This window comes from Mytilus galloprovincialis, chromosome 8 (assembly GCF_965363235.1).
Source record: "Mytilus galloprovincialis chromosome 8, xbMytGall1.hap1.1, whole genome shotgun sequence".
NCBI lineage: Eukaryota > Metazoa > Mollusca > Bivalvia > Mytilida > Mytilidae > Mytilus > Mytilus galloprovincialis.
This window is the reverse complement of record NC_134845.1, coordinates 62,567,337-62,590,557: the sequence shown is the minus strand read 5'-3', so window position 1 is coordinate 62,590,557 and position 23,221 is coordinate 62,567,337. Positions and strand designations below refer to the sequence as shown.

The following is a 23,221-nucleotide window of genomic DNA, read 5'->3' as shown; positions in this document are numbered from 1 at the left end:
ATCAGAGCAAAGTGAACATTATTATTATTTGTGCCTAAAGCAAGATTTAGTATTTAATTAAACAGAATACTTTAATTAGGTTTAAAGAAGTTTGAAAACATTTTTTTTTACATTTAATCTCTTGATCAGAACTCATCTAGTATGAGACATAATCCTCGTAATACATATCTGGATAATGCTAGTAGAAGATTTTAAAATAATGATTGATCTAATCATTGGTTAATTCACATACTGGCCCATATATCATGCATATTCAGGACAAGATTTATTGAGATATAAATTGTCAAATTATACACTACAGCATTTGTTTTAAGGGTACATGTCACAAACCAAATTATCAAATTGTTTATTTTTCAGATATTATTCCTTCAAAGTTATATATGACTGCTATGAAAACAGATTGGATTGCTTAACACAGACCCTTATTTTTTCAAGATATTTAAGGTATATATATATTTTTTTATAATGTAAAAGGTAGCCTTTATGAAAAATGTTACCACCAGGGACCCCAATCTCCGGCGCAGAGCTCACATCCGTTCCGTACTTACTTCGTATCACTACACTAAATATGACCTCTGCCACACGTTGTGTGGAATTTGTCTCCAAACCGATTTACAACGCTCAAGATTACATAAAACCTAGTTCATAAAGATGGCTGACTACAAATCGTACCTTCGTGTACTTAACAAAGAAAGTTTTAATTTAAAACAAAAGCAATTAGAAATATTAGATATGTTACAGAAGGGAAAGAAAGAAATAATTGGAATTTTACCCACTGGTTATGGGAAAAGTTTGATCTATGAAATTGCACCACTTATGCTTAGCGGGACTGTTATTGTGATTTCTCCACTTACATCAATCCAAGTGGAACAGTATCAGCGTTTGAGAGAAACACCACTCAAAACTTGTATTTTAAACGTGAACAGTCAGGGGACTTACTGAAATAAGTGATTTTTAAATCACTTATTTGAGTAGCAAATTCGAGGTTTTGTCACAAATTGGGATTTTGTAGTTTTTTTCAAAATTTTAAACACATAGGTTTAAATAACATCTTTTAATTAGCATGATTAGTAAAATTAAAAAATATGAACTTTTTGCTTCTTTTAAGTAACAAGGTTTATGCCTTTGATGCTATCATTTACCTGAAAATTCTATTTTAGTTGAAAAAATGCTATAATAATGGCTTTACATAATGAACTGATACTTTCTTAAAAGATTTTTCACAGCAGTGGGAGTATTTTTCCTGTGAAGTTCAAGGTTTCATCTTTCAGATTGTATGTAATAAAATTCTACTATTCGCGATAAAAATTTCACTGTTCGGGGGTGTTGAAATTAGTGGGGTTAATAAAAGAATGATACTTAAAGAAGTGATTTTTGGGAAGGAAATTGAGGTCTGATACTTAAACAAGTGATTTTTATGTCATTATCCTAGATTCAGTACAAGGTCATCACCTGAAATGACCTGGTCATCCTAGACAACACAGATGTTGGTTCTGATAAGTTTAGAAACATAATTAGTCCCTGGATCATTAGTATTCTATATTTAAAGCTACACTAATATTAAATCACTTCTTCTAGTGATTAATTTGTACTACTTAAATAGGTGATTATTAAAGAAAGACAACTCTAACTTCCAACCTTTATGGAAATAATGTTACTTGAATCAGTGATTTAGAAAATCACTTGTATAAGTAAGTCCCCTGACTGGTGAAGGTGACCGTAAATTGTAGTTAGGCCTACATAATGTTTCAAATATTCAATCACTCTGACATTACGAAAAAAGTAAAATCCCACATATAGCAATGTATAGGAAAGTAATAACCTTTGAACGTACATATTTTTACTCAGTTTTTAAATTTAAATAACTTTCTTAAACTATCCTAGATTTGTATCAAACTTGGACAAAAGCCTGTCTATGATCATTGAGGGGGGATAGGAGGGGTCTTGATCCCGAAATCCCGGACTTAAAAAAACGAAATCCTGAGGTCCCAAAATTAAATAAAGCAAATCCCGACATCCCGAAATCCGAAAAAAAGGATTCCCGGATCCCGAAATCCCGAGCTTAAAAACACCTGATCCCGGAGTCCCGATAAAGGTCCTATCCCCCCTCATCATTAGATAGTATCCAGTAGTAGATTTTTTAAATGAAAAACAAGAAAGTAATGTACATTGTACTAAACAGGTTGGGAACAAACCCCTGTAGGGTGATTATACCTGTATAAAGGGATAATCCTTCTTTAAAGGGATAAAATAATCGCTCTATAGAGGGGTATTTTTGTTTTAGGTTTGCACTGGATTTAAAGCAAATAAGAGCAGAATGGCATTTTCTAGTTATATTGGCTATAATCTCTAGCATTATATGCATCAACATATGCACATTACTAAAAATTAAATCCAGTCTAAACAAAAATACCCCTCTATACAGGTATAATCACCATAAAGAGGGTTTGTTCCCAACCTGCCAAACATTGGTAAACAGCTTGGCCTTTGATCGATCTGTCACTTCAGGTTAAAGGTTTTGGTCAAGGTACAATGTAGTTATTGATGAAGCTTGAGTCTTATCAACTTGAAACTAAGTACACATGTTCACCATCAGGCTACATGTATGATATGATTTTTCTAATTCTAATGCCAAATAAGAGTTCGGATGCCAATTTCACGGTGCTCAAAACATAGAAAATGATAGTGCCATTGGGGCATTTATGTACTATAGACACATTCTTGTAATTGTCATGATTGTTCTAAAATTGGATTTTTACATTTTTTTCTCTTCAATGTTTCATTGACTATATTTTGGTCTCAAAAGAAATATTTAAGTCTTAAAGAGATCAATGTATTTGAAGCTTTGTGGACATCCTTTGGCAGTTTTACTGTCGTAAATTCAGTTTACCTGGTGATGCATAATTGTACGATTACTGGTCCAATCTGAACCATTGATACAAAATAATTGCATTAGAACTCATCATCTATAATTTCCATGTATTAAGAAAACTTATAAGTTGTATATGGAACCTTATATGTTCTAAATTCACTGTGTTCAAATAAACATAAAGTATTTATGTGCTAAATCTCTAGATTTTTGTATAGCAAACGTATCTGAGCACAGTCAGATATGTACAACATGTACCTTAATACAATAAAGGCATAATAGAAAAATAAATACATATTGAGGTACTGTCAGGCGCAAATACCATATCAATTTTAATAACAAGATGCACAGGTGACAGATCACCATATTTTATCCAATGTAATTACAGTACAGCGAAAGCGAGAAAAGCAATCGAGTTGAAATGACCAATGATAATCTGTTAATCGCTATTAAACCTATGACGACGTTGTCAATTTCCTTAGTTTTTTAGCTATAATTTTCCATCTGAATACAGTATAAATGTATCCCATGAAAACTTATTTGTACATATATTTATTTATTAAATTTGAAGAATTGCCTTAACCCTGTTGGCTCTCCAGCTGATAATATGATCTACAATGTAGGACTGATTAGGGGTCTAATATGAAAATGCCAGGTTATAATATATATTTATGTTACATACAGGGTAGAATTATCACAGGCCTTGATACATGTATAGAAGACGAAATGGTAGATATGCAGTCAAGTACCCCTTTAGAAGAAATTTACAATACCAATTTGATTTTTGCACACCCTGAGGCTATTTTTAATACAATGAAGGGAAGAAAACTGCTAGACTGCGACAGGTATTAAAGAATTTGAGAAATATCATATATATATATATATATAAAAAGGGAAGATGTGGTATGATTGTCAATGAGACAACTGTCCACAAGATACCAAAATGACACAGAAATTATCAACTATAGGTCACCCTTTGACTTTCAATAATGAGCAAAGCCCATACCGCATTGTAAGCTATAAAAAGGCCCTGAAATGACAATGTAAAACATTTCAAATGAGAAAACTGACAGCCTAATCTATGTTTAAAAAATGAATGAAAAACAAATATGTAACACATACACAAACCGCAACCACTGAATTAGGCATTCTGGAATTGTTTTATGAGTACCTAAATGGTTAAACATATATCGGTCTGTCAAATAATTTATCTGTAACTTAAAATACCAATATATTCTAGTCATGAAATGTCTCTGGAGTTTCAAACATGTAAATGTGTATATTTATGTACACAGTTATAATACCAGACATCCACATATGTTATCATTACAATGTTTATTATGATTTTCTTATCATATTAATGTATTTTCCTTTGTGCAATATCAGAATTATTCTTTCTCTTTCTTTCATAGTATATGATAATGGATTTATTACATGATTATACTTTCTCTTTACCACGCATAGATTCAAATCTGGAATAAAAGCTGTTGTAATTGATGAATGTCACAAGGTTCATGAATGGTACGTAGACTTTTAAATTTGTGCATTGATGTGTTTGTCTTGTATTATTTATTACACTATACATCATATACATATATTTTTGTACATGTGTTTATTTCATTGTTTGATTTAATTTTTTATTAGTTTCTTTTACAGTTGCTGAATTGAAGATTGAAGTTGTTCTTACAAGTTACAGTTAATTTGACAAAAGTTACATGTTATCAGGGATGTGTTCATTATAAAGTAGCATCTCAATAACATTTTTCTCTTGTCTTTCCTTTTCTTCATGGTTTATTTAATTCCTGTCTTGAATATCTTAAAAGCATTACATGATACTGTTGGTAAGTTAAGAAGGAGAAATATTTTATCAAAAGGTAAGTGGACATTACTCTTCAATATCTTTGTTAATGATTAAATATTGATTTATATGATAAATTTGTACCAGGTAGAATCCATGCTAAAAAAAAAACAATTTCAAATGAAAACGCATTGATGATCAGTGTTTGATAAGATAATGGGGATCTGATATGTTATAGAAATAAAAACCCATTTTAATATAAACCAGGTCTGTTGCACATCTTTAATGCACCTGTAGTTAATCAACATGATTTGTCTGTACATGACCAAGTATTTGTAAATGTTTGGATTCTCTTTAAGTTTGCTTATATACAAGACTCATTAACTCATGTTCATAGAATTTAAAGCCGATTGCATTGAGTGTGTAGACAAAGGTAATATCTTTGGTAAGCTTGCTTGTTAGCTGAACCGTGGAGTCATTTTAAGGTAAGGTATACTACCCTCCTGTCTAGGTAGCCTAGTTCTACAGACAGATAGATTGGTTATCTGTCGACTAGTCTACCCTTAAAGGCGGATAGTTTACCTAAACTAATAGTGACTTCACGGTTCAGCTAGCAAGCAAGATAATCCAAGGATACTACATTTGCCTACACACTCAATGCAATCGGCTGTAATTAAGATCATAACTAAGTGTTCTATTTGAGGAGTATCATAATGTATACAATATGATTGATTAATATAAAGTGAAGAAAAAAAATCATATTTTTCAGGGGAAAATCATTCCGTACTACTTTTAAGCATATTCATGACATAGCAGCTTTTCTGCCAGACGCAGTTAGACTTGGTTTAAGTGCAACAGTATCTCTTCAAGAAGAGAAAGATATAGTGAAAGCCTTAGGTATGAAAACTCCATGTATAGTCAAAGAAAGTCCTGACAGAACAAATATTTATCTTGAAAAAAATCTGAAGGGTTCATTAAATGATGTTTTTGAAATGTTTGAAAATATATATAAGCCTCTCTGTGATGATTTATTTGTTAAGAAGGAAAATTTTCCTGTTACACTTGTATATATTCCTAATCAATACATGGGCAGTGCAATTGCGTATTGTAGATTTATTTTTAGAAATTCTAATTTACACAACTGTTTGTATGGTGCTTTGTGTAGTGGACAAGACGAAAAAGTCAAAGCCACTATTGTAACAGATTTAGGTAAAAAGGTTCCAAGAATCAGATTAGTATTTTGTACATCTGTCATTGGTATGGGTTTCAACTCCCCATCTATTGATTGTGTCATTCATACAAAGCCTCCCAGAAATTTATCTGATTTTGTTCAAGAAATAGGACGTGCTGGTAGGGATGGCAGACCAGCTAGGTCAATATTATTTTATTGTAAAAGGGACATATCAAATAATGTACCAGAAATTAAAAATAATATTGTGCAATACTGTAATGATGATATATGTTTACGTTCCTGTACATGTATGTTAAGTCAGTTTGGTTTTGAGAAAGGAGACATTATTGATCATGAATGTTGTATGTACTGTAAGGAGAGTTGCAAATGTATTGAATGTGAGATTTTAAGAATTGAATTGTAAAGGAGTAGCTTCAATATAAAAAAAAAGATGTGGTTTGATTGCCAATGAGACAACTCTCCACAATAAACCAAATGACACAGACATTATCAACTATAGGTCACTGTACGGCCTTCAACAATGAGCAAAGCCCATACCGCCTGTTGGTCCATACTTTTTAACAATTTTTGCTGAAATTTCAAAATCTGATGTGATGTAGATTTTGTTCTCTCTATCATGCAGAAAGAAAACAACAGCAAAACAAATTTAAATAATATTTTTACTGGTTGCGTTTAACAGTCAAATTCTTGCATAGATTTATAACAACAATTATGCAATCTTTAACATTCAAATGCAAATTTTTTATTAAATAGATGATGGCATAGACCAGTAACATTATTAACCGGATTTTTGTGACAAAAATGTCGGTTATTGATTTGGGGATGTACAGCGGGCGGCCGGACGGTCGGCCGGGCGGGCGGGCGGCAATCAAATGTTGTCCGTGCAATGAAAGATTGAAAAATGGAGTTTCCAGTTGTGTCCGTGCATTTACGCATGAACTGTTCTACCAAAGCTTCCCAAATTTTAATATGTTGTTACTGATGACAAAATAGAGGTCAAGTTAAATAATGACTATTTTGACTTTTACCGTTCAGGCGTTATGGTTCTTGAAAGATTGTAAAATGGCGTTTCCATTCACGTTGTTGCATTTACTCATGAACCATTCAATCTAAGCTTTTCAAATTTTAGTATGTTGATACTGATGACAAAATGGAGGTCAAATTTGATATTGACGATTTTCACTTTCACCATTCATCAGTAATGGTTCTTGTGACATTGCCAGGACACAAATAAATATTAATAAATCCGGTTTGCTGTCGTTGTGACAGCCTCTTGTTTTATATATTTTTTATGCAAAAAAAAGTATATTGGCTACATTGTAGAATGAAATGAAACTCATCCTCTATCACCTTTAAATCATTAAAAAATACAATTTCTTTCATTTATTATAGTACTGACTTATTTAAACAACCAAAAGTATAGGAATTAATTTCTTAAGATACAATTGAAAAAATACATTTCATACCACATACTTATAGAATATTTTACACTTTGCAGAACAGCCTTATAAAAAAATGTTAATTCTTGTTTAGCTTAATCAACACGACACTTTCTTATTAAAGATAAATTTGAGCTGTCTAAATTCAACAACTACTGATTTGCCCAATAATAATTCGAAATAAGATTATGTAACAATCATTTTATATATGTTGCCCAACTCATACATTTTGAACAATTAAACACAAGTTCAGTTAGTTCTTTATAACAACACCTTTAATATACAGGTGTCATCCACAAAAAAAAATATTGGAAAATTACACTTATACTGAAGTGGAAATTCACCTCATTCACATTTCTGGTTGTTCTCTTGTGAATCAATAACTATTCACAGCAGTCCAAATCAACCTTTTCTATCATAGGAAAAATGTTAAACCCACATATCTCACACCTATACATTCATATGCTACTAACTAACATAAGTATCAAACACACTTATCACTGTAAATTTATTGAAACATAGGGATAAGGTAGTTCTCCCCATACTGAACTCCTCTACCTTGTTCTGTAAAATATCTATGTACATTAAGAAATTTACTATTATAATTTGATAATACACCTATATAATATTTTTTTTCCAAAACATCAATTTTTTGACTGTCATAAACCAGTGAATTAATAGGTCATACAATTCAACCCTTCCCAAATGTAACATTTATGTTTTACTTTGTAATGACAGATAAACCTCATTTTTCTGTGCAAATTGACAATGTATTTTCCTGTAAACCATCTTTTGTTGCAGATATCAAAAATATATCACCAGCATACCTGTAAAGCCCAATTGCCATAACCAATAAGCTCAATTTTCAAAAGTTTTCCCATAGAATGAAATTAATTCGGAGAGGCATTTATTTAGCTCATTGAATATAATACAGGTTTTAACATTGCTATACATAGATTTTTAAAAATTTTATAGTTTTCCCATTGATACCCTTCATATATTCTTTAAAACATTGTCACACCCTTTACTAAGAAGTGAAATACAATTCTTTTTAAAGAAGAGAGATAATCAATTTGCCTTTACCACCACCCAAAAAAATAAAATGGTAAGCCACTAAATAAAACTACTTTGAAAATAATTTTAACATTAAATTTACCAATTCCAAATACTTCTGTTATAAGAAAGACTCTTACCCAAATTGTTCCTTTTGTTGTTAAATTTTAACATTTTGAATTCAAAATTTCAAAAGAATGATAATAAAAAGAGTAAACCCCCTCCTTCTTATTCTTTTATTCTTCGCCTGTTTACATTGTTAGCTATATACATGGTCTAAAACTACCTAAAACTTTTTAAAATATAGATGAAAAATTACAAAAAAAAAGTTCACAATGTTATAAAAACTAGAAATTGAAATTATTTGTATCACACCCACACACACTTATATAAGAGAGAATCACAGGTATAATTATATCACAAATTATCACAGAACTATGAGCTTTTCATCAAGAAAAGCAAAATATCATATAAAAAGGATAAATAACATATTTTCTCAAAGTAAAAAATTATGATTTAAAATAGTTTGTAAGATTAATATTTCAAATTTTTGTAAAAATTTTTTTAATTTAAAACTTGATGCGATACATAGAGAATAATACATGGCAAAATCCGTATCATATGTCGTATCATCCCGAGACATCAATATCAGCCCAAGGGCCTTTAGGCCCGAGGGATGATATTGGTCGAGGGTGATACGGCATGTGATACGGATTTTGCCATGTATTATACACTTTATCATATATTTCAACAGAAGAGTATTATATTATATGAACTGTTTTCTGATCCATAGCACTGGGTTACCTTCAGTTCTACTTTTGTCTTGTTTCAAAGGCCTTAAAAGAACTGCTCAATTACTTATCCGAAGCACCTGGGTTACCTTACAATTTGTGTGCTGTTGTTTTAAAAATATTTTGTTTATTATTGTATTAATTTGTGTGTTTTGTATTTTTCATAGTAGCATTTAGTGTGCCAAAAAATATGAAAACTTGACGTTCGTGACGTCACATACAATGTGAAAACTCGACGTTCGTGACGTCACATACCAAACAATGACGTCATTCAAAAAATTTACCTATTTTGAGGAAAAATTTTCTTAAGCAAAAAAAAAACCAAAACTGACTGTTATGTAAAAAAAAAAAAAAAAAAAAAAAAAAGTAGGGGTGTGATAAAGGGTATGCGATAAAGGGTGCGCATCAAAGTTGCGCGATATGGATTAAACAGCAGGCTATTTATCACATATGCAAAACTACTGTATTTACTACTAAACATATGATAAAGATTAATATCTACTGATCTACAGTTCCTTATGAATGATCAATGAAGAATTTTCTAACTTTTTTCCTAATTAAATCTAACATTTCTTCCATATTTATTATCCTATCAAGGTGTTTTCTAATGTTACAAAAGGACTTCAAATTTCTAGAATTGTTTTGGCATGAAAGAGAGTGCCTGGTGTACATAATGATTCTGCTGTATACAATGCCTTGTATGCTTTCTGTGTAAATAGATTTTGTCATAAGTAATTACAAAAGATAAAAAAAAATTGTTCATTTTAAGAACCTGATGGTGAGCTTTGCACAAGTTTGATGTAGGTCTTTAACTCCAAAATGGATTTGCTTAACCTTTTTGTCCTATATATTTTCATGAACACCTAACAGACAATCATAAATAGCATACACTGAAGAAGAGTCACTAAGCCTAAGGTTCTCTCATATAATAAAAATTAAAAATTCAAAGCAATATTAACATTAATGGTTTGCATATTAGAATATATAAATTCATTGCTTGTTCAAAAAGGTTTCAGTAGCAGATTTTTTTACTGTATAGCAGTGTTAATGTGGCAAATTGAACAGTATAAACAATGTCGTTCAATCAATCAAGTTCATTTCTATGTTCTAAATTGATTATTGATACATGTATTAACACCAGAAAAAATAAAAAAAATAAAGAAAGTTCTATTTTTATAAATTTTTCCACATGAACAATAACTAAAAGAAATATACAGTAACATAGTTTGAATTTATAGAGTTTATTTGTATTTGTGCTTCATATTTTGAACCTAGTTATAATCTTGACTTTGTATTTCAATATTCATGTGTATTGCACAATGTAAGCATATTTCATGTATATATTATAATGCCGAACTATATGTGTAAAACTGCAGACAAATTTGTAAAGGTGCTTATCTAATTCATGCAATTTATATACTATATACACAAATATTCAGACTTTTTAGTAATTGGTTGCTGTATGTACATGGGAGAAAACTACCCTTATATTAAACCAGTTTGAGCTTCTTTTTTTTTTTATCAAACTCTGATCACCATATATTTTCAAAGATTATTAGATACTGTTCAAAGGGGAATAATCTTATATACTTAAGTGATTGTCTCCCATATTTACTTTCTTCCATGTGCATGCATTAACTATTCAGTGTTCTATCGTGTTGTATTTCATTTTTATTAGTATTTCATTGTCTTAACAAAAACAAAACTGTAATCATTGTATGAAATTTCAAATTAAATACTGTATTTCCATTTTTATACTATTTCAATAGCTTTCTTAAAACCCTTATTTTAGAACAAGTTTGTGTAGTTTTCTAGTTCTGACTAAATGTCTTACAGATAACAAATCCTGCTTGACATGCCAATGTTCAATTACTATTGGATTCAGGTGTTCAAATCTCCCCTCAGGTGTTAATGCTAAAAACCTTATGTTTTTTACATTCTGTAGCCTTTCCCTTGTTAGCTGGTCACCACCTAGGACAGCTCCATGTTTTTGCAACATATCAGTATTTCCTACAACATTGATTGTGTGTTATGTATTATGATGTACTATGTTAATTTCTGATATTACCACTGTATAATACATATAAACCAATAAAAAAATTATCACCACCTTAATTTGAAATTTTTGTGTTGCCACATGCTAATTGAAATGATTTGCCAAACATCTTGCATTTTGGTGGAGTAAAAAGAAAAAAAAATGAAATGTATTTCTAAATGGTAAAATCAGCTGTAAGACAGAAACACAAAGTTCAATAGAAAGACACACCAAGACGGACATCAGTACATCAAGGAAAAACATCAGGCCATCATTTTCTTGTTTGAATTGTTTCTTTTTTGTAATAATTGGGTCTTTTATGGCTCACTATGCGATATAGCTTTAAATCATTATCTTGATTTTGGAAGGCCTTGCAATGATCTATTGTTGTTAATTTCCATTTCATTTCCACTCTTGTGGCGAGTTCTTCTAACATTTTTATAAAACAGAAAACACCAAATACTTAGCTAGTAAATGTAAATCATCCATTCTATTTTGATAGAATCTTGAAAAATGATTTTTTGAAATACGAAGCCTAAACTATTAGATTTTGGAGCATTCTTAAGCAATTGTAAAATTGAGTTTTTAATATACCATGAGCAAGAGTGAAAATTTCTGTCAGCTGTCTCTCGTACGCATCCATGATGTCCAGGCAATCTTCATTCTTACTCTCGTTCTTGAAAATAATTGGAAGACTGAACACTTCCTGCTTCTTTGACATATATTCACTGTATCTGAGAATAAGCATTATTAATATTATGCAGACATATGGAATAAATATACACATTCTCGTGCTATTTGTATATGATTCAGTTCAATTTATGACAGTTAATAACAGGATTTCGTTTGAAAAGCTGTAAACACAATACAGCTGTCCCCTAAAATGCAAAATGTTGACTCCTTGGTTTTGATTGTTATTGTCTTCATATATAAAATGGCCTATCTATGGCCTATTTTGATGACATTAAGATAAAATGCAATCAACTAGCAGATTTCAAGAGGTAAGGGAAAATGGACGACAAATACAGTGATTACAATAAAACTAGTTTGCGGGCTGAGTGAGTATCAATACCTGTGGGGTATGTGTGTTGGAAGTTTCTTTTCTAACCAATCAAAATCTTTTTTGTCAACTATCATTCTTCCAATAAATACTTTCTTCACATCTCTCAGTTTACTTTTTTCAGCATTGTTAGGTATGAAGAATTCTGGACTTATGTCACCCAGTGGAACCTAAATTCAACACCAACATAAATTGAGCTACAATATAACAAGTATATATGGCATTCATCTTAATTGAAAATCATGATATAAATATACAAAAGTATAGATAACTAAAAACATATTTATAAAAAATATTGCTTAGTTTCGAATTTTTTTCTAAATTGCATAAAAATAAGATAAGTGTTACTGTAACGGGCCGAGATAAGGTAAAACTACATATGGAAGTCAATATGAAATTATGAAATTAAAAATGGAAACGGGGAATGTGTCAAAGAGACAGCAACCTGACCAACGAGGAGTAAAAAAACCTAAAGGCCACTAATATATCTTTACATGTTTTTAACAGCAAAAGTGTAATTTCCGATGTGAATCATTTTCACTTGCATTTTGATTTCTAGTTAATCTCTGTTTTTATTTTAACATGATATCAACATATTTCTAAAGAAGTTATTAAGAAATTATCTTTTTGTTTTGGTCTTGAAGTTATATTTTATGTCTGCATGAAAATTCTTGACTTTGGTCAGGCTTGAACTGACATTCCCAACTTAAACGTTAGTGTACTCACTTGTACTACAAAGACTTAAAACAATCATGCAAACAAAGAACAAACTTTAAATAAAAAAAAGAGAATAACGGGCTTAATTTAAACCGATACATGTATTACAAAATATATATATATCTATTTACAGAAACATACTTTATATTTGTGATTTAAAGAATAATGAAAGTAATGAACGTCATGCTTTATAATACAAAAGTAAAAACACAAACTCTTATTCAACTCAAGAGTTTTGTCACTGATTGCATTGCATAACAATAATTATTTTATTGAATGTAAAAAAGTCAATATGATCTCACATTTGGTTTTTCCAAGGACAGGCCTGTGTAATCAAGGCGTGACAGAAAGGCATTCGACGCAAACCAGTGAATGTCCTTATTATCATTGTCTTGCCTTTGGTGATTTGTCTTTATATACATATCTAAATTATCACCTGTTATCTTCATTCTGGGGTTTGTCTTTAATTTTTCTACCAACAGGTTTTTTGATGTTTCTCCAGCTTTTTCCAAGATACGCAACTTACTTGTACAAGACAATGATATCCCCATCTGGTTTAATCTTCTAATGAACTAATATAAAAATATAAAACTTTGTTCAGTACATATACCCTAATTTTTATCAACTACAATTTCACTGTGTTAATAAAAAAAAAATTAAGCACTTTTATTTATTGATTGAATCAGAAATCACTAGTTGATTATAAGAAAATATTGCAGGCACAGCAGGATGGCAAAATCCTGAGAGGGTGTTCGATGATTTGTCACATTGCTCCTGGTCAACTAAATTAACTCATTAGTATACATGTTACATATAAACATAAAGGGGAATAATATGATACCTCATCACTTGAATTACCAGCAACAGCCATCAAGGTGGTACATCTTTGGAACGCTGAGTTTTTGTTGTTTCTAGAAAACATTAATGCACTGTATGCCAATACCACACTAGTTATATTTCTGATTTTTACCACAGAAGGATTCTTTACCGAAACATTCATCATTTCATATAGTAGATCTGGACATCTAAAGTAAATAAAAATACAACTGAGAATCAAAATCTGAAATATATAAATCATCATGCAAATCATAACTGTAATATTTTTATAAAACATTGAAGCATATAATCTTTAACTTTTTAATACACGTTAAAATATTCTGATGTCCCTTAGATACCATGTTAAATTGGAAATTTTGGAAATTTTATTTTATTTTCAAGGGCAATAACTCTATCAAACTCAAATTAGATCTTTTACTTATAATTGCTTTGCAATGAAATTACTGAAATCTTTTAATGGAGCAGTTTTTAATACAAGTATTCCAAACTGAAGTTCATCTAACAGACGGAGTTAAAACATACTGTTTGCCCATTTGCTATAATTTAGTTTATTTTCAATCTTTTTTATTTCATTTTTCTTGTGGGCTATAATATACAAAGTATATGAAGAAAGCTTAATGTACATGGTTTTTAAATTATTTTCATTGCCTATGCATAAATACCGTTCTTTCATCTCTTTGAGTATTTCTAGAAATATGTTAATTTTAGGGAGCTCATCAATAGTCAAAGATTTCAAAATTGACTAAAAGTCATATCTTGAAGATGGTGTCAAGTTGACCCCTTTGACAGCATCAAGCACACTTTTTACACCATTATCTATGTCATCTTCTGAATCAATATCATCATCACTATCCAGAGCAGTTTCGATATCCGGCACTTGTTCATTAAATGAATTGCAAGTACTAGTGCAATATGCATGGTCACTGTAATGAACAAATTAGATATAAGGTCAAGTGTTCTTTTAAAATGGAAAGGTTATTTCATGAAAAGTTGGAATTAATACATATAAAATAGAACTCAACATTCCAAAATTCCTGCTTTTATATATTTAACTCTATATATGACTGTAACATAATATTATGGTCCATTTTTTTTTTGGCAAACAAAAACCCCAATAATGCCTGTAAATGATCTTGATAAGTAGGTGGGCATATCTGACGAAAAAAACATATTTTTTTTTACCATACTGAAACATATTGGTTTTTATATACCAAAGAAATTAATTGCAACTTTCAAATTCTAACAGTATAATTTCTAGGCATCAGTATAATAATATAGGGTTATTGCATGAATATTGGGGAATATTGTCCCGAGTAGAATTTTATATTGCACGAGCTTGCGAGTGCAATATATGTTCTACGAGGGACAATATTCCCCAATATTCATGCAATAACCCTTTTATTGTATAGTAATATAATATTTAAAAGTATAAACTGGTTTAAACTAAGATTTTGTCGTTGATGACGTCATGAATTTTGAGAATTTATTGCACGCTAACTTTTGGTTACTTTCTGTTGGAAATATTATATTGCTATACAATAATATAGGGTTATTGCATGAATTTTGGGGAATATTGTCCCGAGTAGACTTTTATAATGCACGAGTTTGTGAGTTCTACCCTTTTATTGTATAGCCATATAGTATTTGAAAGTGAAAATTGTTTTGAACTAAGATTTTGTCATTGGTGACGTCATGAATTTTGAAGAGTTATTGCACTAGTGCAATATCAGAATTTATTGCAAGCTGAATTTTGGTTACTTTCTGTGGGAAATATTATATTGCTATGCAATAATAATTAATACATGTATGACACATATTTTTTACCTGCAAAATGTTCTTTTTACTCCAGATGTTATATTCACTGGATCCTGTGTGTTAAGCTCTGGTAAAGAGGTACTTGGTAATCTGTGTTTTGATATAAGACTATTTGAAACTACAGTTATTAATTCAGCCTCAGAAACTTATAAATCAAATAATAACTAATAAATATTGAATATATTAAAACATATAATTAACATTACATGAATACTCCATTGTAATCCATCTTAGAATCAAGCAAAATATCTATAAAAAATCAAGGTTAAACTAATAAGTCCCCCTAATAGGTAGTCAAAGTAATGTACACAAATAGAGGATAGATTAACATGGCTCTGAAGTCAGGAGCCTGATGTTGTGTGGTTGCTGTTTGTTCATGTGGTACATAAATGTATGTTGGATTTCCTGTTTGAATATTTTTCACTAGTCATTTTTGGGGCCCTTTACAGTTTGCTGTTCGGTGTGAAAAAAGGATCCATGTTGAAGGGCGTATTTTGACCCATAATAGTCAAATTTTACAAATTGTAACTTGGATTGAGAGTTATCACATCAGACCTCATACCACATCTTCTTATATTAACTGATAGGAAAATTTCAAAGTGTATATGATTATAAATCATTTAGAGATAAATGCATGTATCAGAATATTTTATACTTACACACCGTCAGTTCTTTTGCATTGTATACCATCCCCATTGTCTTGGGCTTCATGTAAAGATGCTGGAGATCTATATTTAGACATAAAGTTAAAAGAAAGAACATACTACATTTGTACATACATATATATATATATTTTAAACAGGTAAAGAACTATGATTAAAGAAGGGCATCTTTCTTCGTGTATTCAATAGATCAATTAAATGATCAACTAGAGATAAATGCATGTATCAGAATAATTTATACTTACACACTGTCAGTTCTTTTGCATTGTATACCATCCCCATTGTCTTGGGCTTCATGTAAAGATGCTGGAGATCTATATTTAGACATAAAGTTAAAAAAAAAAACATATTACATACATACATGTATATATTTCATATGGATAAAGAACTGTGATTAAAGAAGGGCATAAATTCTCTTCATGTATTCAATAGATCAATTAAATTATCTACTCTCTAAATAAATTACCGTAAATTTCAATCTGTTTATAGAATTTAAAGCTCAATACTGACATTAAAACATCTTCAGGTGGGACGACCAAAGATTTAAATTTGAAATTGAAAATACAGGCAAAATTATCGCACATATATATTTTTTTTAATTTGTTATGTTGTGTCACATGCTAATAGTATAAAGTGTTACTTTGAATTAAATTGAATTGATTAAATAATGCTTTATATAGTACCTGAATAAGAATGCTAGCTGAAACTCTGGGACTGATATGAAAGGGCATTTAAAAATACACCCTGTCATATCTGATTTCCATTGTTTTTAATTAACAAGTTGGTGACAATTTGACAAATTTTGATTGGGATTAACTAATACACAACCTCACTCCTTTTAAGGTACTGTTGGTGAGTTATTCAGGGTGGGAAAACTGGCAAAATAGGGAACTGTTCCCCAAATAAGTAACAATCCCTCATTTGAGTTATCATTGGTAACTAGCTAAAAAAAATAATTTTCTTTTATCTTAATATGACACACATGACACTAATTCTGACATAAAAGAAATGAAGCAATCTTTTATTAGATGAATAGAGTCAATAGACCTATCTCAATATACTGAGAAGATACAAGCCTATGAACACTTTTAAAACATGGCAATTTTCAAGGCAAATAGCTTTTAAATTTCTCATATTTATTATATAGAAATATTATAAGTTCTTTAGAAGCAGTTAAATGTGTTTCTTTTTGGACATTTGTGCCATTTTAAGTGAAAAGACTCATAGGAAGAAAATTTACTTTTATTATAAGCACTATAATTAAATAATAACTCAAATGAGATATTGTTACTAATTTGATGAATAGTTCCTGATTTTGTGGTTGCCCCCACCCTGATAAAATATAATTCAAAACATTATAAATCTTACAAATGAAAGGGGATAGCTTTGATATTTCGAAAGTTCAGTTAATCACAATACATTTTTAAGGTATCTGTCCCAAAATATGATATAATTTCATTTTACTGTTCATATATATATATAATATACAGTCTAAATTGAAAACAACGTTCAAACTTATGATTTCGTTGGATAAAAACCGCAATTTTTATACGTGTGCATGTAAAACAAATTTCGTTGTAGAAGGGTCTAAATACAGCACAAACAACATTTTCCAAAAGACCAAAAAAGTGAAGAAGTATATTTAAACAAAACACATTTGACTAACAGGTCAAACAACTGATGTTCTTTAACCCTGCTGACTGCCATTGGCGATTGCCAAATAAAATTGATCACAAGATGTAACAAAATGGATCTATATATATATATATCATTTGGTTTTGTGTGTTGTCACTTTTGATATTTGTACCTTTGTTACTGTTATTCATGTATTGTCAGTACAAGACTTTTTGAGAGTAAAATTAGTAGGCCACAACTGTGACCTGAGGATGCTATTTTGTGTTGCAATTTAATTTTGATTTTGAAGGAGATTGTCTCATAAATTTCTCTGTATTTTTTTTCTCGCGTACATCATTACATTTGTACCTTAGCTTTGCTACAAAAGTGTTGACCCTTGTCATAAATGATCTACAATTGTAGCAAAGCATGACATTCTCTTGGACTTGATCAACACAAAATAAGGAACAGATTTTTTTGTAAAACACTTCTTCATCTCCAGATATGTTTATGTATCTCCATGCCTTCACTCCTTTACAGGCCGAACAGATTTTCATGATACTTATGTTTTCTGTTTACATTTTCATGGATGATTGCAGACGACAAAGTGCCTTACTCTCAAAGCACACATACAACTTTTTTATGCGTATTACCATGTATCTTTATTATAATTTTTAATTGATAAAAATACTTTTAATTATAACTCTATCTTTATTTAAAAGTTTTGAAGCTTATTATTTTTTTTAGTAATTATATTTTTTTAGAGACTTGGAAAGTAGTGCATTACTTTGCATAAAGAGGCGGGGCTAAAAACAACGTACGGCAGAGGTCATTATTGTAGTGTACCAAGTATACGGAAAGGAAACGAGCGCTGTACGGAGATTGCAGGGACCCTTTATCACTTCAAGTACGGTCCAACGATTTACAGAAAAGAGCGACGATTTACAGAAAAGAACCGAAAAGAACCGAAAAGAACCGAAAAGGACCGAAAAGAACAGAAAAGAGCATACATATAAATTATTATTTAATATATATACACCAATTTTCCCCCCTTGTAATAAAGGAATGTATAGTTCAAATTTATTTTGAACATTTATAGGGATATGTAGATCTCTAAGTATATTACTAAGAGGAGATAACTCATATCTTGATATACAAAATGTACAATCATTAAAATTTCATTCACTAACATTTGTTTATTTACATTCTTGCATATAAAGTTACACTAAATACAGACCATTTATGTTACATCATTAATGAAGGTAAATTATTCTGCAGATTTCTTTTGTTGATGAAGAGATAATAACTAATGGGAGATAACTCTATCTTAATACAAATGCTACCTTCTGTAAAATTACATGGAGCCAAATTTTGATTTTATTTGATTTGAAGTTGGTTTTGTGATGTATTTTGTTAATGAATGGAAATTATTCTGCTTTTGCAGGTTTATAGAGTGAAAATAGACGATCAGCACTGTCCGTTTCAAGACAAATAACATATATGAGGTATGCAATTGCAGCTGGTATATTTAAAATTCAGAAATTATTGCAATATGGATACTAATGCGAATTGCAACAATCTGAGGTCTACAGAAATAAAAATTGGCATTCATAATTTCATAAATGCATTTCTTAGATGACACAATGTCATAAGTAAAAAGTAATTCGCAATGATAATTGTGTGCATTAATTTCTGAGTTTTCAGTATTAATTTAACATTTACTTGTTTGTTCTGTTAATGTCTAGTTAGTGTGAAAGCTTTTTTAGGATGATAAAGACTGCTAAAAAAGTCTAGTAAAAGGCATACAGGTAGAAGTATTGGTTGTCACGAGTAATAAATTGTAGACAGAAACTAGGTCTTATATCTATTAATATTGTTTTGTTGGTAGTGGGGTGATATATTTATACACTTTTCAATGTAATATATATATTTTTTTTTTAATTTTATGACAGCATATATGGTAAATATCATAAACAATCTGAGTAATGAACTGTCATTATGGAGTCATTATCAAACCGTATTTTACATGAAGTCTTCATAAAGGTAGCTGGAAATGTAAAAGAATTACATAGAGTATATACATATGTAAACTCCTTAAAACAACAGAACAATCTGTAAACAGTATCAGTCTTCATTACAAAGCGAAAAGAGTTATTGATGAAATAAAACGATTGAAAAAAAATCGTGACAAATCACAATTGGAAACATTCTACAAACAAAACTTTGAACTGCCAAAGCCAAATTTGAAAAGAAAATCTAATGAAATAATATCAGATGATGTATCAAAATCAAAACAAAACAAGAAAAGTGTGTGTGGTGATTCTTGTTCTGAAACGATAAAGCATTTATCATACAAGGTTAAGCAGTTAAATGATAAAATCAGGCATATCAATATATCGAAATTGAATCTGCAAATAAAGAGGCAACGTAAATATATTAATGATTTGAAAGTATCTAAAGAAAAACATAAGATCAAGAAAAACCTATTTTCAAAAACAATACTTTTTGATAAAAGCACCCAGTGCAACTCTATGAAAAATATCATATCAGATTTAAAGTTGAGTATAGAGCATTTAGAGTGCAAAGCAGAGGAAAAGAATGAAAATTTAACCAAAGAAACTAAGATGTTTACATTTAAAATAATACCAAAGGTAAACCATTTACTGATCGACTTAGACAGGTATATTACTGCTTTCGTAGCCGAAAAATTGGACTAGAGCATATAGCACCACTGATAATATCAGTTCTCTCTCTTGCTGACATAACTTTAACACTAGATGACCTACCTAGTATATCAACAGCTGCTAAACTAACTTCAGAACTAGGAATAGTAGCAAGGAATCATGTTAAGGATGAGCTTGCTCCATTAGATAAAATAACTATGCAAAGGGATGCCACCACTAAAAAAGGTAGACATTTTGTGGGTTTAGAGATTGCAACCGGTGAAAAAATTCTTACTGCTGGCTTGAGAGAAGTGTCGAATGGAAAAGCATCTACTTATGTGTCATGTACAAATGAAATTATCAAAGATATTGAAATAACTACAAAAAGTAATGATGAAATTTTGCCTAAAGTGAAGTCTTTCATGACCGACCGTAGTGCAACAGAGCACATAGCGAACACTTTGTTATCTGCTGAAATACATGACGTAAATAATAATACTGAAACTCACAATTTTAAATGTGCAGTCCATCCGTTATTACAGTTTAGTGATGTATGTACCAAACAAATCGTTAAATTAGAAAAAGATAAAACTGTTAATATAGATGGATCTGGTAATATGTGTTCGACATCCTTTTTATTAAAATGTGTTTCCAAATTATTTTTTAAAGATGGCACAGGAGACCCAGCACTTGTAACTTCATATATCAAGAGTCAAAATATAAACCGCATACCTATAATGAAATTGCGTGGCAATCGTTTTAACTATTTATTTCATAATTCAGCTGGAACATATTTTTTACACAAACATTTAATAACTTATTTGAAAACATCAAAATCAACTTTGATTTATATTCAGGATTATATTGTTCGGGCACTGTCAAATGACAACATTTTAGCTATATTAAGAGCTTTAGGTTTAATTTCTAAAATTTTTACCGAACCATGCATATTGGAAAAAAGCTGGTGGTGAAATAGAAACAGCCTTAGGAATGGGTAACATTTATAACAGATTGGTGGAATTTTTAGATATCTGTATTGCAAATCCAGAGCTTGTTTTAATAGAAAATGGAATTAAATTATTTTATGGACCAGATTTTCCAGATGATGACATTTATTCATATTTATTAAAACCATGTAATGTAGATGATTTTACCAAGGGTATTATAGTTAAATTTTGCTCTGAACTAAAAGTAAAATGTATGCAACTTTTTAAAGATTTTATGCCTACTGGAAAATATTATGAACCAAATGATGAAATTTTAAATATATGCAAATCATGTCCATCGAATAACATTTCTGTTGAGCGTTTGATGGCTAAATTGGACAACTGTATTGTAAACGCTCCAACTTATAACACTAATTCTATGGAAAGTGTAATCATGTTTAAAAATTATATAACACAAGAATGGCTGCATAACAAAACGGATGCTGAAACGACTGAAATTATTGCCAATGCAAGAACGCAAAATAATAAATTTTTATCCAATATTAAATGTAGAAAAAAAGATTTATTTGATCAAAATATTGAAACAATTAGGCAGAGACAAATAAACGAAAGTAACAGACAGGTCAAACTCAATGTTGAGATGCAAACAGCGCTAGATGTCTTTAACCGTAATGGAATTTGGAACACTGATGCAAAAATAAAGGAAGAACTTGCGAAAATCAACAAAAAAAAGGATCAAATTATAGCTCTTAAAAGCCAACTTTCGATGTGTAAAAAACTATTTCCCGTCAATCAAACTTTAAAACACCTACTTCAATTTAGCAGTCATGGAAAAGCATTCGACGTTTCAAAATTAAGTTTAAATTTATTAGAATTCATCCAAAATCAGCAGATTCATACACCATCAACAACCGTCATGCAAGAAGATATTTTTCTAAAACCCGACCTACTAGTAGGAAAATCCTTTATTCATACATGGACAGACAATGGACAAGATGAACAATGGAGAGGAAAAATTTATTCTTATGATGGAGGCCTATTTGAGGTTATAATGACAGTTCATAATTGGATGACTAATAACACTATCCAACTAAGATATTTCACAAAACATTCCCAGATTTGTTTCTCTTCTGAATCCTTTTCAACAAACCCAATCTTACTATTTGTCACTGTCTCTAATCTTACATGTATAACTACATGTACGATATTGATCTTATCACATATTAAAATCTACAGGGACACATTAAAAATTCTACCCTACTCTATTTTCCAAGAATAAAATTCATACAATGTAAATCATTAATGTGAAACCCAGTTTAACTTATTAAATCAGACCTGCATGCAGATAATATTAACCAGACACAAGTTGTTTCCTTTTTCCTTTTTCTTTTTTCGATATTCAAATTTTGAAAATATTACAAGTCCAAACTGATTTTTTTTTTCCCTCAAAATTTTTTTCACCAATTTTTTTCCTAAAATTTTTTTTTTCCTTAAAAAATTTTTTTTTCAAATTTTTTTTCACAAATTTTTTTTTCCTCAAAATTTTTCCTCAAAAATATTTTCCTCAAATTTTTTTTCCCTCATTTTTTTCGTTTCCTTATTCGTTTTCGATTTCCTTTTTCGATTTTCATTTCCTTATTCGGTTTCTTTTTCCTTTTAAGATTTTCATTTCCTTATTCGGTTTCTTTTTCCTGATTCGATTTTCATTTCCTTATTCGGTTTCTTTTTC

The 23,221-nt window shown here is 30.2% G+C and overlaps 1 protein-coding gene and 1 long non-coding RNA gene across 2 annotated transcripts in view; one reads left to right on the top strand and one right to left on the bottom strand.

Annotated features, from left to right (window-relative positions):
• Positions 1–356: 356 nt before the first annotated feature.
• Positions 357–23,221, top strand: part of LOC143043434 (uncharacterized) — a 34,072-nt gene continuing 11,207 nt past the window's right edge. Inside the window, exons 1-2 of the long non-coding RNA XR_012968384.1 lie at positions 357–444; positions 19,327–19,387. This is a non-coding gene — a long non-coding RNA (uncharacterized LOC143043434). The remainder of the gene's footprint in view (positions 445–19,326; positions 19,388–23,221) is intronic.
• On the bottom strand, positions 9,766–18,450 carry LOC143042924 (uncharacterized). Its single transcript, XM_076215430.1, has 10 exons — positions 18,252–18,450; positions 16,514–16,582; positions 16,266–16,334; positions 15,616–15,696; positions 13,796–13,979; positions 13,257–13,526; positions 12,250–12,407; positions 11,772–11,911; positions 10,977–11,152; positions 9,766–9,849 (listed from the first exon to the last, which is right to left on the bottom strand). The coding sequence occupies exons 1-10, from the start codon at positions 18,437–18,439 to the stop codon at positions 9,766–9,768; spliced, it is 1,419 nt and encodes a 472-aa protein (XP_076071545.1). The 5' UTR covers positions 18,440–18,450.

Coding starts and splice junctions, on each gene's coding strand:
- LOC143042924 (XM_076215430.1), bottom strand. CDS start 18,439: ATGAAAATCTGTTCGGCCTGTAAAGGAGTGAAGGCATGGAGATACATA. Junction 11,912..12,249: donor CCAACACACATACCCCACAG/GTATTGATACTC, acceptor GCTTATTCTCAG/ATACAGTGAATATATGTCAA. Junction 11,153..11,771: donor AATTTTCACTCTTGCTCATG/GTATATTAAAAA, acceptor TCAATGTTGTAG/GAAATACTGATATGTTGCAA.